The 13,312-nt window shown below is 29.2% G+C and overlaps 1 protein-coding gene across 7 annotated transcripts; it reads right to left on the bottom strand.

Moving 5' to 3' along the window:
* Window positions 1–680: 680 nt before the first annotated feature.
* Window positions 681–12,496, bottom strand: LOC111418677 (vinculin). Of its 7 annotated transcripts, XM_023051305.2 has the most exons (12): window positions 12,202–12,496; window positions 9,428–10,533; window positions 8,916–9,376; window positions 8,796–8,822; window positions 4,592–5,115; window positions 4,462–4,543; window positions 4,337–4,369; window positions 3,930–4,040; window positions 1,978–2,028; window positions 1,752–1,790; window positions 1,543–1,667; window positions 681–1,491 (listed from the first exon to the last, which is right to left on the bottom strand). In XM_023051305.2, exons 1-12 carry the CDS (start codon window positions 12,256–12,258, stop codon window positions 988–990), a joined length of 3,120 nt encoding a protein of 1,039 aa, XP_022907073.2. In that variant the 5' UTR covers window positions 12,259–12,496; the 3' UTR covers window positions 681–987. The 7 variants fall into 7 exon arrangements, with proteins under 7 accessions (XP_022907073.2, XP_022907075.2, XP_071057137.1 ...); XM_023051307.2 differs by lacking the exon at window positions 1,752–1,790; XM_071201036.1 differs by lacking the exon at window positions 4,337–4,369.
* Window positions 12,497–13,312: the final 816 nt, after the last annotated feature.

Below are 13,312 nucleotides of genomic sequence, written 5' to 3'. Positions count from 1 at the left end.
ACGAAAGATTTTTTTATAAATAATTTCCTTTTTAATTTTAATGATTACAAATTTATGAAACATAAATTTAACATGTAACTTACGTGACATTGAAAGTGTCATTTTACAAATGTCATTTCTACTCTATTGACTTGTAAAGCAATAAAGGTTAGAAATAAAATTAAAACTAGAAACTTTGAGGTTATGTCGCGCGTCTCGACGATAATTTTATTTCTGCTAACAATCGGCGTAAAACCCGTCAAAATTGCTTTTATTTGATTCAAACAAGATATATTTGGGTTAAAGTTAGGTTATAAACTGTCAAATGTCAAAATTAAATATAACGAAAAAAAATTTTATTGTGGAATTTAACATTTTTAATCAAAAATTAAGGTAAATCAACGAAAATAATCATTTATTATTATTAAATTTTGCTTAAATTTAATTTATAATAAAGATTTTTTTATTAAAATAAGAATTTTAGTTTTTCGATTAAAAAAATTGAGGTTATGTCAGTTGTCAAAATAATTTTTTTACATTTTTAATAAAAAATGAGGACAATTAACGAAGATAATCATTTATTATTATTAAATCTTGCTTATTAAATTTAATTTATAATAAATTTTTTTTATTAAAATAATTTTTAGGTTTTTCGATTAAAAATAATTGAGGTTATGTCAGTTGTCAAAAAATTAGGTAAATTAACGAAGATAATCATTTATTATTAAAAGTTACAATAATTCAATCCACAATAAAGTTGTATATTAAAAAAAACGAATTAACTCTATTTTTAGCAAAATAATTTCATTATCGTTAAGAAAATAGCTTTGGCACTACATCATTGTAGCTTAATTTAATAACTTATTATAAAAATATCATCTAATTTTACTTCATTAGTACGATTACATAGGCAAGGATTAATTTAATTAGCTATATCACTAACAATTAAGGCAATTCTAATTTCGGAGAATTCTTTGTGCGATTCTTTAAATTAAGATTGTCACAAAATTAATAATGGTACCAAGGTTGGCGTCGCACCCAGCGTAATCTCCCTTGGGTTTGCGAATGAATCTTAATGCTGGCCCCTTCGGCGGCTCGAACAGTTTCTTTGACACTTTGCATTAAATTTTGGGCGTTCCCTTCGAGCATTTCGGTCGCTTCTCTGTCCTCTTCTGATCCTTGGGCCCCTAACATTGTGGCTTTAACGGTGCTTAATATTTTTAGTTGGGTGGCAATCGTGGGGATTCGCTCACAAACTTGTAACAAATTGGTTCGGATTCTTTTGTCGGTGCATTCGCGCGCTAATTGTTTGGCGATGCGCGTTACTTCAGCTGAGGAATCAGCGATCGCTTTCGCCGTGTCAATTAATTGCCGTTTACTTCCTTTATCATCGTTGTGGACTAAATCTGATAATTTAGCCATTAATAAAGCCATCTTACGAGCGGCTGCGATTAATTCGTTGTCTTTTGCCGACCATTGTCGGACTTCCCTATGCAAATTATGAGCCGCAACCTAAAATAAAATCAATTTTATTCACTAATTAATCAAAAATTAATTATTTACCATGATGGGTTGAGTCGAACTCGGAGCGTTCCTAAAAACATCATCTTCATCATCAGTTTCTGGGGGTGGTGGCCTCATTGGGGCTGCTTCTCCCATCGGAAGAGGTGGTCTAGGAGGCGCCATTTCTTTTAAATCAACAAAAAAACATTAATTTTGACGAAACAAAACAATTAAAAACACAAAATCATGCCCAATGCTAAAATAATTACCATCTTCCGACAAATACTGAGGAATGAATCGGCAAATTCCTTTAATTTTTTTTAATGCGTGTAAAAAAACGATTATTAATTAAACTATGTTAAAACTAAATAAACAAGCCAAGCTAATCAAGCGTTAAGCGCGGTTAAAACGGTCTAAATCGAGACATATCAGGGGTTATATCGATTAGTTCATTAATCAAATAAAAAGAAACGATTTTAATCCGTGTTAAATTACCTTCGTGGTGGTTCGAAATCAATTCCTTACAGAGATTGTCCGAGTTATCACCTTATTTTGCAAAGGTTTAATCGAAAGAAAAGAAAAATGTGTTAATTCAGTAAAAAAATTAAAAATTGACGTTTATTTTTGACGTTTCGCGTCATTTTGACGTTTCAAACAATTAATTTTTGATTTTTAAGGTTACATTCGGAATCTGTGTTGAAAATCCTTTAAAATGATACCAAACACGATGTATTTATCTTTAAAAAAAAATCCAAGATGGCGGCTTAAATTTTAAGGTTAATTTTGTCATTTTTAAGGTTAACCCCATCGAGTTTGGGCTCATTTTAGCAGATTTTTTTATAACCAACAATAATCTATCAAAAAAAAAATGTAATTAAAAAATGTCATTAAATAAGGTTATATAACCTTAAAAAGTACTTTTTTTAAATTTTTTACTTTAAATTCGGAATCTATATTGAAAATCCTTTAAGATGACACCAAACACGCCATCTTTATTTTAAACCGCATTATCCAAGATGGCGGCCCAATCCGGTTAAATTTTAAGGTTAACTTTGTCATTTTTGAAGTGAACCCCATCGAGTTAGGGCTTATTTTAAAGGATTTTCCATAGCCAATAATAATTTATTATAAAAAACAATCTTACTTCAAAAGGTTTAGTTAAATTAGGTTATATAACCTTAAAAATGATTTCTGTTTAATTTGTAATCTACATCAAAAACCCTTTAAAATGACACCAAACACGCCATCTTTATCCTAAATTGCATTTTTCCAAGATGGCGTCTCCATTAATTTAGGTATTAAGGTTAACTTTTTTATTTTTAAAGATAACCCCATTGTGTTTGGACTTAATTTAAAGGATTTTCAATAGCCAATAATAATTTGTTATAAAAAAAACATTATTTCAAAAGATTTAGCTAAATTTGGTTATATAACCTTAAAAATTATTTTTAAAAAAAATTTTAAGTTAAATTCGTGATCTACATCAAAAATCCTTTAAAATGACACCAAACACGCCATCTTTATCCTAAAATGCATTTTCCAAGATGGCGTCTCCATTAATTTAGGTATTAAGGTTAACTTTTTTATTTTTAAAGATAACCCCATCGAGTTTGGACTTGTTTGAAAGGATTTTTCATAACGAATAATAATTCATCACCAAAACAATTTTACTTAAAATTTTTTTATTAAATTAGGTTAAATCACCTTAAAAATTAATTTAAAAATTTTTTTTAGCTAAAATTCGTAAGTTACATTAAAAATCCTTTAAAATGATACCAAACACGCCATCTTTATCCTAAATTGCATTTTTCCAAGATGGCGTCTCCATTAATTTAGGTATTAAGGTTAACTTTTTTATTTTTAAAGATAACCCCATCGAGTTTGGACTTGTTTGAAAGGATTTTTCATAACGAATAATAATTCATCACCAAAACAATTTTACTTAAAATTTTTTTATTAAATTAGGTTAAATCACCTTAAAAATTAATTTAAAAATTTTTTTTAGCTAAAATTCGTAAGTAACATTAAAAATCCTTTAAAATGATACCAAACACGCCATCTTTATCCTAAATTGCATTTTTCCAAGATGGCGTCTCCATTAATTTAGGTATTAAGGTTAACTTTTTTATTTTTAAAGATAACCCCATCGAGTTTGGACTTGTTTCAAAGGATTTTTCATAACGAATAATAATTCATCACCTTGGAAAAAATATTTTCCAAGATGGCGGCTTATAACATTTAAACTTTAAGGTTATCTTTTTCATTTTTAAAGATAACCCCATCGAGTTTGGACTCATTTTAAAGCATTTTTAATTCCTATTACTATTATTTAAACGATTAGTTTTATGTTTGGAGTCATTTTAAGGCATTTTTCATTTCTAAAACGTTAACCCAACAAATTTTAATTTTTAAAACGTCAAAATGGATGTCAAATAAATTAGTAGTACCTCTTGCCCATTTAGGAGTAGGACTGACCCGCCCCGTTTGAGGTGAAATCGGCCTAAGTGAGTCGCTAGCGTCTGCTCGAGGCAGCGGTATGTTACGCACAGGTTCGCCAACTAAATACATACATACGTACAAGAAAAACAAATTAAGAAAAAAAAGTTTCGTTACTTTCTCGTCGATTGAGTGTGTGTGTCCACGCCTTCACATCCGATCAAAAAGAAAAAATCAAAAATCCCCAACTGTCAATTTTGACAGTTAGGTTAATCTTGTTTGTGTTGGTAGAAGTGTTAAGATTAATCTTTTTTTATCTACAGAAGTTAAAATGTGATTTTAATCAAATGATTTTTTAAAAAAATGTTAATTCTTTTTGTTGATTTTAAGCTAAATGAAGCAGAGAACCCATAGCTACCTTTGTCAATGAAATAAGTTTGTTGCGGTGGAACTGTAACGAAAGAAGAAAAACACCAAAATTGGGGTTATGTACAAAGATATTAACCCTAAAATTATTAAAACGGCTTTGATTGATTTTCTCACCAATATTTAGTTGCTTTATATCGGGTAATGGAGGCAAATCCGGTTGAACGGCGCTTCGAACATGACCGACGGCACTCAATAACTAAATAAATTAAATAAGTTTCAAATAAATAAATTAATTAAAACATACAGTTTTATTTGATTCTCTCCATCTCGATACCGCCGAATGATCCGATGGATTAACAGCGACAAATTTGGCATCTTGCACCATTTGGGGCAACGAATTTTGCACCTCCTCCGTGGCGCCGTTAATTTCGTCGATAAAACCGGGATCCTCGGAATTATCACTTTCTTGTTTCGCAACTAAAAGCACTCGATTAGCTAACCGAGCGATCGCCGATGTGTTATCGACCATTTTTTGGGGCTGCTTATTTTTGATCGCTTCCTCGCAAAGAAAAGTGTGCTTCTTCATTTGATCTTCCGAAGCTTTTATAAAATCGCCCGAATCGGTCGCTTCATCACACAGATTTCTCGTCCGCACTAAAAGATCGCTGTATTGTTGTTTTAAGTTCTCAAAGTGTTCATCGGCAGCTTTCGATTCGGGGTAATTCATTCGGATACTCCCCGCGGATATTAATTGCGGGGTGATGCTTTCAACTTGATTTGCGGTGCTTTGTAAGGATTCGGCTAATTTTTTGTTACCACCAGATCCGCCTAAAAATAATCACAAATTAATGATAAATAAATTTTTTTTAGGTTATGTCTCAAAAATTAAATTAAATTAAAACATGCAACTCATTTAAAAACGGGGGGAAATGAATAAACGATGTTTTTTTATTAAAATTAAAGGAAATAAAACGTTTATTTATTTAATTATCAATAAAAATGATTTAATTAATTTTTTTGAGGTTAGGTTGAATTTATGACGCTTAAAATTAAAACAAAAAAGTATGTTGGCAACACTTTTTTACTAAGCTGTCAAAATGAATTTATCGAATTAATTCGATTTAAATTAAAAAATTTATTAATTTGATATGATAAAAAAAAAATTTTATAAAAATTGATTTAGATGAAAATAAATTTTAATTGGAGAAGATTGATTATTAATTATTAAGATTCAGATTAGAATGACATAACCTCAATGCGAGATGGATTTGTGACTTAAAATTAAATCATGCAAGAATTTTCAGGGATTACTTTAATTTAAAAAATTATTTGAACTATCTATAATAAATAAAACCCATCAATTTTTTAATCAAAAAGTTATAACCTAACTATAACCTTAAATTTTTTTTTAAATTTTTGAGTTAAAATTCGTAATCTACATCAAAAATCCTTTAAAATGACACCAAACACGACATGTTTATCTTAAACCGCATTTTCCAAGATGGCGGCTACATTAATTAAGATATTAAGGTTAACTTTTTCATTTTTAAAGATAACCGTATCGAGTTTGGGCTTATTTTAAAGGATTTTTCATAGCCAATAATAATTTATTATAAAAAACAACCTTACTTCAAAAGGTTTGGTTAAATTAGATTATATAACCTTAAAAATTTTTTTTTTTAAATTTTTGAGTTAAAATTCTAAATCTACGTCAAAAATCCTTTAAAATGACACCAAACACGACATGTTTATCTGAAACCGCATTTTCAAAGATGGCGGCTACATTAATTAAGATATTAAGGTTAACTTTTTCATTTTTAAAGATAACCCTATCGAGTTTGGGCTTATTTTAAAGGATTTTCCATAGCCAATAATAATTTATTATAAAAAACAACCTTACTTCAAAAGGTTTGGTTAAATTAGATTATATAACCTTAAAAATTATTTTTTTTTAATTTTTGAGTTAAAATTCGTAATCTACGTCAAAAATCCTTTAAAATGACACCAAACACGACAAGTTTATCTTAAACCGCATTTTCCAAGATGGCGGCTACATTAATTGAGATATTAAGGTTAACTCTTTCATTTTTCAAGATAACCCTATCGAGTTTGGGCTTATTTTAAAGGATTTTTCATAGCCAATAATAATTTATTATAAAAAACAACCTTACTTCAAAAGGTTTGGTTAAATTAGATTATACACCTTAAAAATTATTTTTTTTTAAATTTTTGAGTTAAAATTCGTAATCTACATCAAAAATCCTTTAAAATGACACCAAACACGACATGTTTATCTTAAACCGCATTTTCCAAGATGGCGGCTACATTAATTAAGATTTAAGGTTAACTTTTTCATTTTTCAAGATAACCCTATCGAGTTTGGGTTTATTTTAAAGGATTTTTCATAGCCAATAATAATTTATTATAAAAAACAACCTTACTTCAAAAGGTTTGGTTAAGTTAGATTACATAACCTTAAAATTTTTTTTTTAAATTTTTGAGTTAAAATTCGTCATCTACGTCAAGAATCCTTTAAAATGACACCAAACACGACATGTTTATCTTAAACCGCATTTTCCAAGATGGCGGCTACATTAATTAAGATATTAAGGTTAACTTTTTCATTTTTAAAGATAACCCCATCAAGTTTGGGCTTATTTTAAAGGATTTTTCATAGCCAATAATAATTTATTATAAAAAACAACCTTACTTCAAAAGGTTTAGCTAAATAAGGTTATATAACCTTAACATTTTTTTAATTTACGACTTAAAATTCGTAATCTACATCAAAAATCCTTTAAAATGACATCAAACACGCCATCTTTATCTTAAACCGCAATTTCCAAGATGGCCGCTCCATTAATATAGGTATTAAGGTTAACTCTTTCATTTTTAAAGATAATCCCATCGAGTTTGGACTTATTTTAAACGATTTTTCATAACGAGTAATAATTCATCGCAAAAAAAAAATTTTACTTAAAAAACTTAATAAATTAGGTTAAACCACCACAAAATTTAATTTTAAAATCGTCATTTACATTAAAAGTCATTTAAAATGACACCAAACACGACATGTTTATCTTAAACCGCATTTTCCAAGATGGCGGCTACATTAATTAAGATATTAAGGTTAACTTTTTCATTTTTAAAGATAACCCCATCAAGTTTGGGCTTATTTTAAAGGATTTTTCATAGCCAATAATAATTTATTATAAAAAACAACCTTACTTCAAAAGGTTTGGTTAAATTAGGTTATATAACCTTAAAATTTTTTTAATTTACGACTTAAAATTCGTAATCTACATCAAAAATCCTTTAAAATGACACCAAACACGCCATCTTTATCTTAAACCGCAATTTTCAAGATGGCGGCTCCATTAATATAGGTATTAAGGTTAACTCTTTCATTTTTAAAGATAACCCCATCGAGTTTGGACTTATTTTAAACGATTTTTCATAACGAATAATAATTCATCGCAAAAAAAAATTTTACTTAAAAAACTTAATAAATTAGGTTAAACCAAAACAAAATTTAATTTTAAAATCGTCATTTACATTAAAAATCGTTTAAAATGACACCAAACACGCCATTTTTATATTAAAAAACATTTTCCAAGATGACGACTTATCCCATTTAAATTTTAAGGTTATCTTTTTCATTTTTAAAGATAACCCCATCGAGTTTGGGCTCATTTTAAAGCAGGGCATTTTGTAGGGACTACTTTTGTTTAAAAAATTATTAAACCCATCAATTTTTGAAATTAAAAAGAAATCTACCTTTTTTTGTAATCCGTAAAAATTCCGATTTAATTAATTTTTTGAGGTTAGGTTGAATTTATGACGCTTAAAATTAAAACAAAAAAGTCTGTTGGCAACACTTTTTTAGTAACCTGTCAAGATGAATGTGTCGAATAAATTATTTCGATTTAAATTAAAAAACTAATTAATTTGGCGTAAATAATCTTAATCAATTTCAATTAATTTAGGTAATTTTAATTGGGGATTATTAATTATTAAGATTGAGGTTAGAATGACATAACCTCAATCCGAGATGGTTGTGTGTCAAGAAATTATATCATGCAAAATTATTTGAACTACTTACAATAAATAAAACCCATCAATTTTTTTAAATTAAAAATAAATCTACTTTTTTTTCTAATCCGTAAAAATTCCGATTTAATTAATTTTTTGAGGTTAGGTTGAATTTGACGCTTAAAATTAAAACAAAAAAGTCTGTTGGCAACACTTTTTACTAAGCTGTCAAGATGAATGTATCGAATTAATTAATTTGATTTAAATGAAAAAAACTAATTAATTTGGTGTAAATAATCTTAATTCATTTTAATTAACTCCTTTTTTAGGTAAAAATTGATTTAGATGAAAATAAGTTTTAATTGGTGATGATTATTAAGATTGAGGTTAAGATGACATAACCTCAATCCGAATCTGAGATGTTTTGTGTCAAGAAATTAAATCATGCAAGAATTCTCAGGGAAAACCCAACTTACTTTTGTTTAAAAAATTATTTGAACTACCTACAATAAATAAAACCCATCAATTTTTTAAAATTAAAAATAAATCTACCTTTTTTTTCTAATTAAAAGTAAAAATTAATCGGACTTATTTACCTGCAGCGACCATTCTCGCCGTTTTAACCGCCCGGTTTGAGAAATTTTGTAACCCGCCGGCTTTTTCGAGGAAAGTTTGATCGCGATGCGGGGTTCCTTCCGGCAGTAAAACCGCCTCGGTGAATTGTTTTAGTGGCGTTACGATATCGATGAAATCTTCAACTACGCGGTTAACGACGGCTTGGTTAATGCGTTCTTTTAATTCGTGGAGTTTTTGGGATAATTTCCTTGCGACTTCTTGCGCGTGGGCTGTATCGCCTTTCCCCTGTTGGCATAAATCGGATAATTGGCGAGAGAACCCATCGACTTCATCGCATAACTGCAAAATCTCGGATTTTTGAACTCCGGGTAATCCATCGGCTACTTTACGACCTTCCTCAACGATTAAAGCAATGGCTCGTCTTCCTAAACCTTTATCGTCTTGACCTGGGTTTGATAACCACTTTCTTGCTTGTTCTAACCTAAAAATTGCTTTGATTAGTATTAAATTAAACTAATTTGAGTGAATTTACCTTCCTTGAACTGTATGAGCGGTTTGTTGTAACCCTGCTTTATCGACGGCGACAACCGCGTTCATTATACCTTGTTGTAAATCCCCTAATTTATCTTTAATCCCTCTTGCTAAAGCTTCAGCTTGAGGGGTAGCCCCTTTTCCTTCTTGTCTTAACTCGCAAAGGGCGTCTGTCATTGTTGCTAATTCCGAGCATAAACGATCGATGCGATTTGCATCTGCAGGAAGGCATCTTTCCGCGACTTTTTGCCCCGCTTCGATGATTTGTCTCAACGATTTCTCCCCAATTCCTCCTTTTAAAGCTTTGGGGTCATTTAACCAATCGTTGGCTGTTGTGACCTTATTTTGAATTGCACTTTGTAACTTTTTAAGCACCGTTAAATTGTCTAAATCTGATTGTTCCTCATCGTAACTCGTTAATTGTAACACTCGGATGATCTCGTTGATTTCATCGCTCATTCTTAAAGCGAGGTAATTCCGATTTTCGGCGGCCTCTTCGATTCCTTTCCCGCCTTGGGATGCTATGTGGATGTAAATCTTCATGGAACATATTAAAATTGGGGCCAAAGTTTTGACTTGTTCTAAACATCTCAATAAAATTTCGGCATGAACTTGATGTGTCAATTCTTTCTCGCGAGCAGAGACCTCTCTTGACACTTTGCTTAAACACGGACTTAAATCTCTCAAAAATTGCACCAATTCTTCCATAGTTTCGATCACTTCGGCTACAGCTAAGTAATCTAAAACCCTTTTGCATTCTCGAATTATTTTTCGAACCTCGGATTCGTCGAAACACAATAATAAAGCGGAAGTTGCTTGTAAAATACCACCACTGCCCTCTATGAGACGTTTTCTCGCCGGACCCGAAAAAGGGTCGTGTTTTAACATTCCACTAGCTTCTTCGAGGAGTTTTGATGATCTTTCGACTCGAATTAAAGCCGATGGCATGTCTTGGCGGAGAATTGGGTCATCTGAACTGTTTATTGTTTCTTTTCCAACTTTAACGAGGTTTAAAACTGCGTTACTAACCACTTTAACGGGTTGTTCTAAGTCAGGCATTGCGTTCCCATCTTCAGCTTCTTCGTGCAGAATCACCAAGCGGGAAACCTTTATTAAAAAAGAAACCAAATATTAATTAAATTAAAAAATTAATTTTTATAGTTACTCCATCTATCAGTGAGTAGCTGTACTAAATTGTTTTTGACGTTTAATTTAAAATTTATTAATTTAATAATAAAAATAAACTTAATTAAAGCTAATTTATAAATTAAACGATATTATTTGATTGAAATTATTTAATTTTAATTAAAAAAAACTTTTTCATAAAGAGTTATTACGCCATCTAGCGGAAAATAAAAACTTTATGTGTCTTCACCTGAATTTAACGAATTTTACCAAAAACTAAGATTAATTGAAGCGAAAAATGACTCAAAATGCATCTTTGAATACCCAAACTATCTCATTTTAGTGATTTAAGTATTCGAAAACTGATTTTATTGCTCGAAATAAATCATTTCAATTTTGACAGAAAACATAACCTAACTTTTTAACCTGTTGGTTTTCAAGAATTTGAGCGATTTATTTAACAAAAAGTGAGTAATTTGATTGAATTTATTAATTTTAAATTGTATAATCATTAATTACAATTAGTAGTGTAGGAGTATTTCAAACTTTCAAAAAAAAAACTTATTTTTAGTGAGTTATTTGCGCCACCTAGCGGAAAATAAAAGCCGTTTGTTAATCGTAACGTTCTCTCCAAATTTAACGAATTTTACCAAAAAATAAGATTAATTGAAACGAAAAGTCAGTCAAAATACGTTTATGAGTACCCAAACTATCAATTATTGAAAGTTAAGTGAATTATTGCTCCAAAAAATTAATAACAAAAATTTTGACAGAAAACATAACCTCACTTTTTAACCTGTCGATTTTTAATTTGTGGATTTTCAAGAATTTGAGATTAAAACTAAGTTTATTAATTTTAAAATAGATTTCAATTTATTACTAGTCTTATAATAATTCATCAAAAATTATTTATTTTATCAAATAACTTTTTATAATTTTATTTATTTGAGGTTGGTGGAATTGAAAATCACCAACATAACCTAAAAAAAGTGACACAAATGTCATTATTTATTAATTCTTTAACATTTTTCGTGGAAATATTATTTTTAGAAGGTAAGAAATTAGTTTTTATTATGTTTAATAAAATAATTTATCGCTATTTTAATAAATAATCGTATTTTCTAAGATTTATCAAAAAAATTTTAACCGCAACTTAACCTAAATTCGGGAAACGTCAAATTTAATCAATTAAATTTATTTTTTCCACAACAATCTCCTTTAAAAACGATAAAACTCTTTCGCAATCGTGTTTTAAAACGTGTGGGCGTGTTACGGAACGTTCTTTAACATAACGTAGGTTGCCGTAGGTTAAAAAACCGTAAACCGAATTCCTCGAGCCATTTTTGGTTTCAAGATCGAATAACACAACCAAAAACAATTAACAACAACTTTCCGCGTTGTTATACATCGCCTAAAAAAATTTAAGCGCTCTTAAAACACTTGGAAAAGGCTTTAAAAATGTTCAATTGGGATTAGGTGCGGTTGATCTAAATTTAAAATCGCTTCGTTTCACTTTAACACACATCCCCATCCTTGTTTTATTTTTCGTGAACTTTATTTACGACGCGATGACTAAGAAAGAGGAAAAAACAGGGAAAAAGTAAAAATTGTTGATATTTTTTAGGTTAATTAATTTTTTAGGTTAATTACCTGCTGAGCGACCGGCTCGAGTATCGATTCAATTGTTTTCGTATGGAAGACCGGCATTTTTAAAGGGCACTCACAAAAAATCAAAAGTTAAAAAAATCAAAAACCTCACTTAAACTAATTCGCGAATTAAACAAATTAAACGCCAATAAGTCACGGTTAACACAAACGCGGAGTTGCGCCGCTTTTAAGGTGATTAAAATAAATTAAATTTTTCTATTTGGTAGGCGGTGAAAACAAAAAAGACGCGAAACACCCGAAAAGAAGAAGACGATCGTCTCAACTGATATGCGATGGTGATTTATAAATAGAACTACTTGGGTGAAGAGGTTGGTAATCAACGTAGCGACATCTGTTGGGTGAGTTTTTGACATAAAAAACATTTTTTATTAAGTTTTAGTTAATTTTTTAATTAATTTGCGTTATTTAATTAAATAAATATTAATCATAATTAAGTTTAATCAATTTAAGAAAAAAATAATTAATTTATGATGAAGTGTGCGTTTCTACTAAAAGATGGCGCTAGTATATATTAATTTTTTTTTTAATTTTAAATAATACAAAGAATCGTTTAATTAATTTATAATCATTAAATAATTAGGTGATTTAATTAACCCCAATTTGAACTTAAATATTAGTTTGTTAATAAAAAATTTGATAATAAATTAATTTGTGATAAAGTGCGGGGTTTTCATAAAAGATGTCGCTACTTATTAAATTTTTTCAAATTTATTAATATTAAATTAATTTAAACAAAATTATTTAATTAATTTATGACCCTTAAATAATGAGATGGTTTAATTAATCGCTATTAGTACTTAAATATTAATTTGTTAATAAAAGAGCGTTAAAAAATATTTTTTTTAGGTTATGTCGATCCAAGTATAACCAAAACAAATCGTTAATAATTAATTTCTCCGTAATTATCGAAACAATAAAAAGGATTTATTGGGCGAAGAATCCTTAAAAGTGACCGTAAGTACACAGTGATTAAATATAATAATATTATAAAAGTATTTATTTAAATAAAATTTTTTTTAGGTTAGGTTTTCTTGGATTTCGAAATTTTACTAATATCTAAACAAAAACTTCTTAGTTAGGATCGAAAGATTTA

This window comes from Onthophagus taurus, unplaced genomic scaffold (genome assembly GCF_036711975.1).
Source record: "Onthophagus taurus isolate NC unplaced genomic scaffold, IU_Otau_3.0 ScKx7SY_16, whole genome shotgun sequence".
NCBI classification, from domain to species: domain Eukaryota; kingdom Metazoa; phylum Arthropoda; class Insecta; order Coleoptera; family Scarabaeidae; genus Onthophagus; species Onthophagus taurus.
Note: the sequence above shows the minus strand (reverse complement) of the source record. Positions and strands in the feature narration are given on the sequence as shown.

Excerpts from the sequence above, each read along its gene's own strand:
- LOC111418677 (XM_023051305.2), bottom strand. The coding sequence starts at position 12,258 with ATGCCGGTCTTCCATACGAAAACAATTGAATCGATACTCGAGCCGGTC. Across the intron at positions 5,116-8,795 it reads AAATAATTTTTTAAACAAAA|GCGGATCTGGTGGTAACAAA; the intron begins GTAAGTTGGGTT and ends GATTATTTTTAG. Across the intron at positions 4,041-4,336 it reads AACTTATTTCATTGACAAAG|TTGGCGAACCTGTGCGTAAC; the intron begins GTAGCTATGGGT and ends GTATGTATTTAG.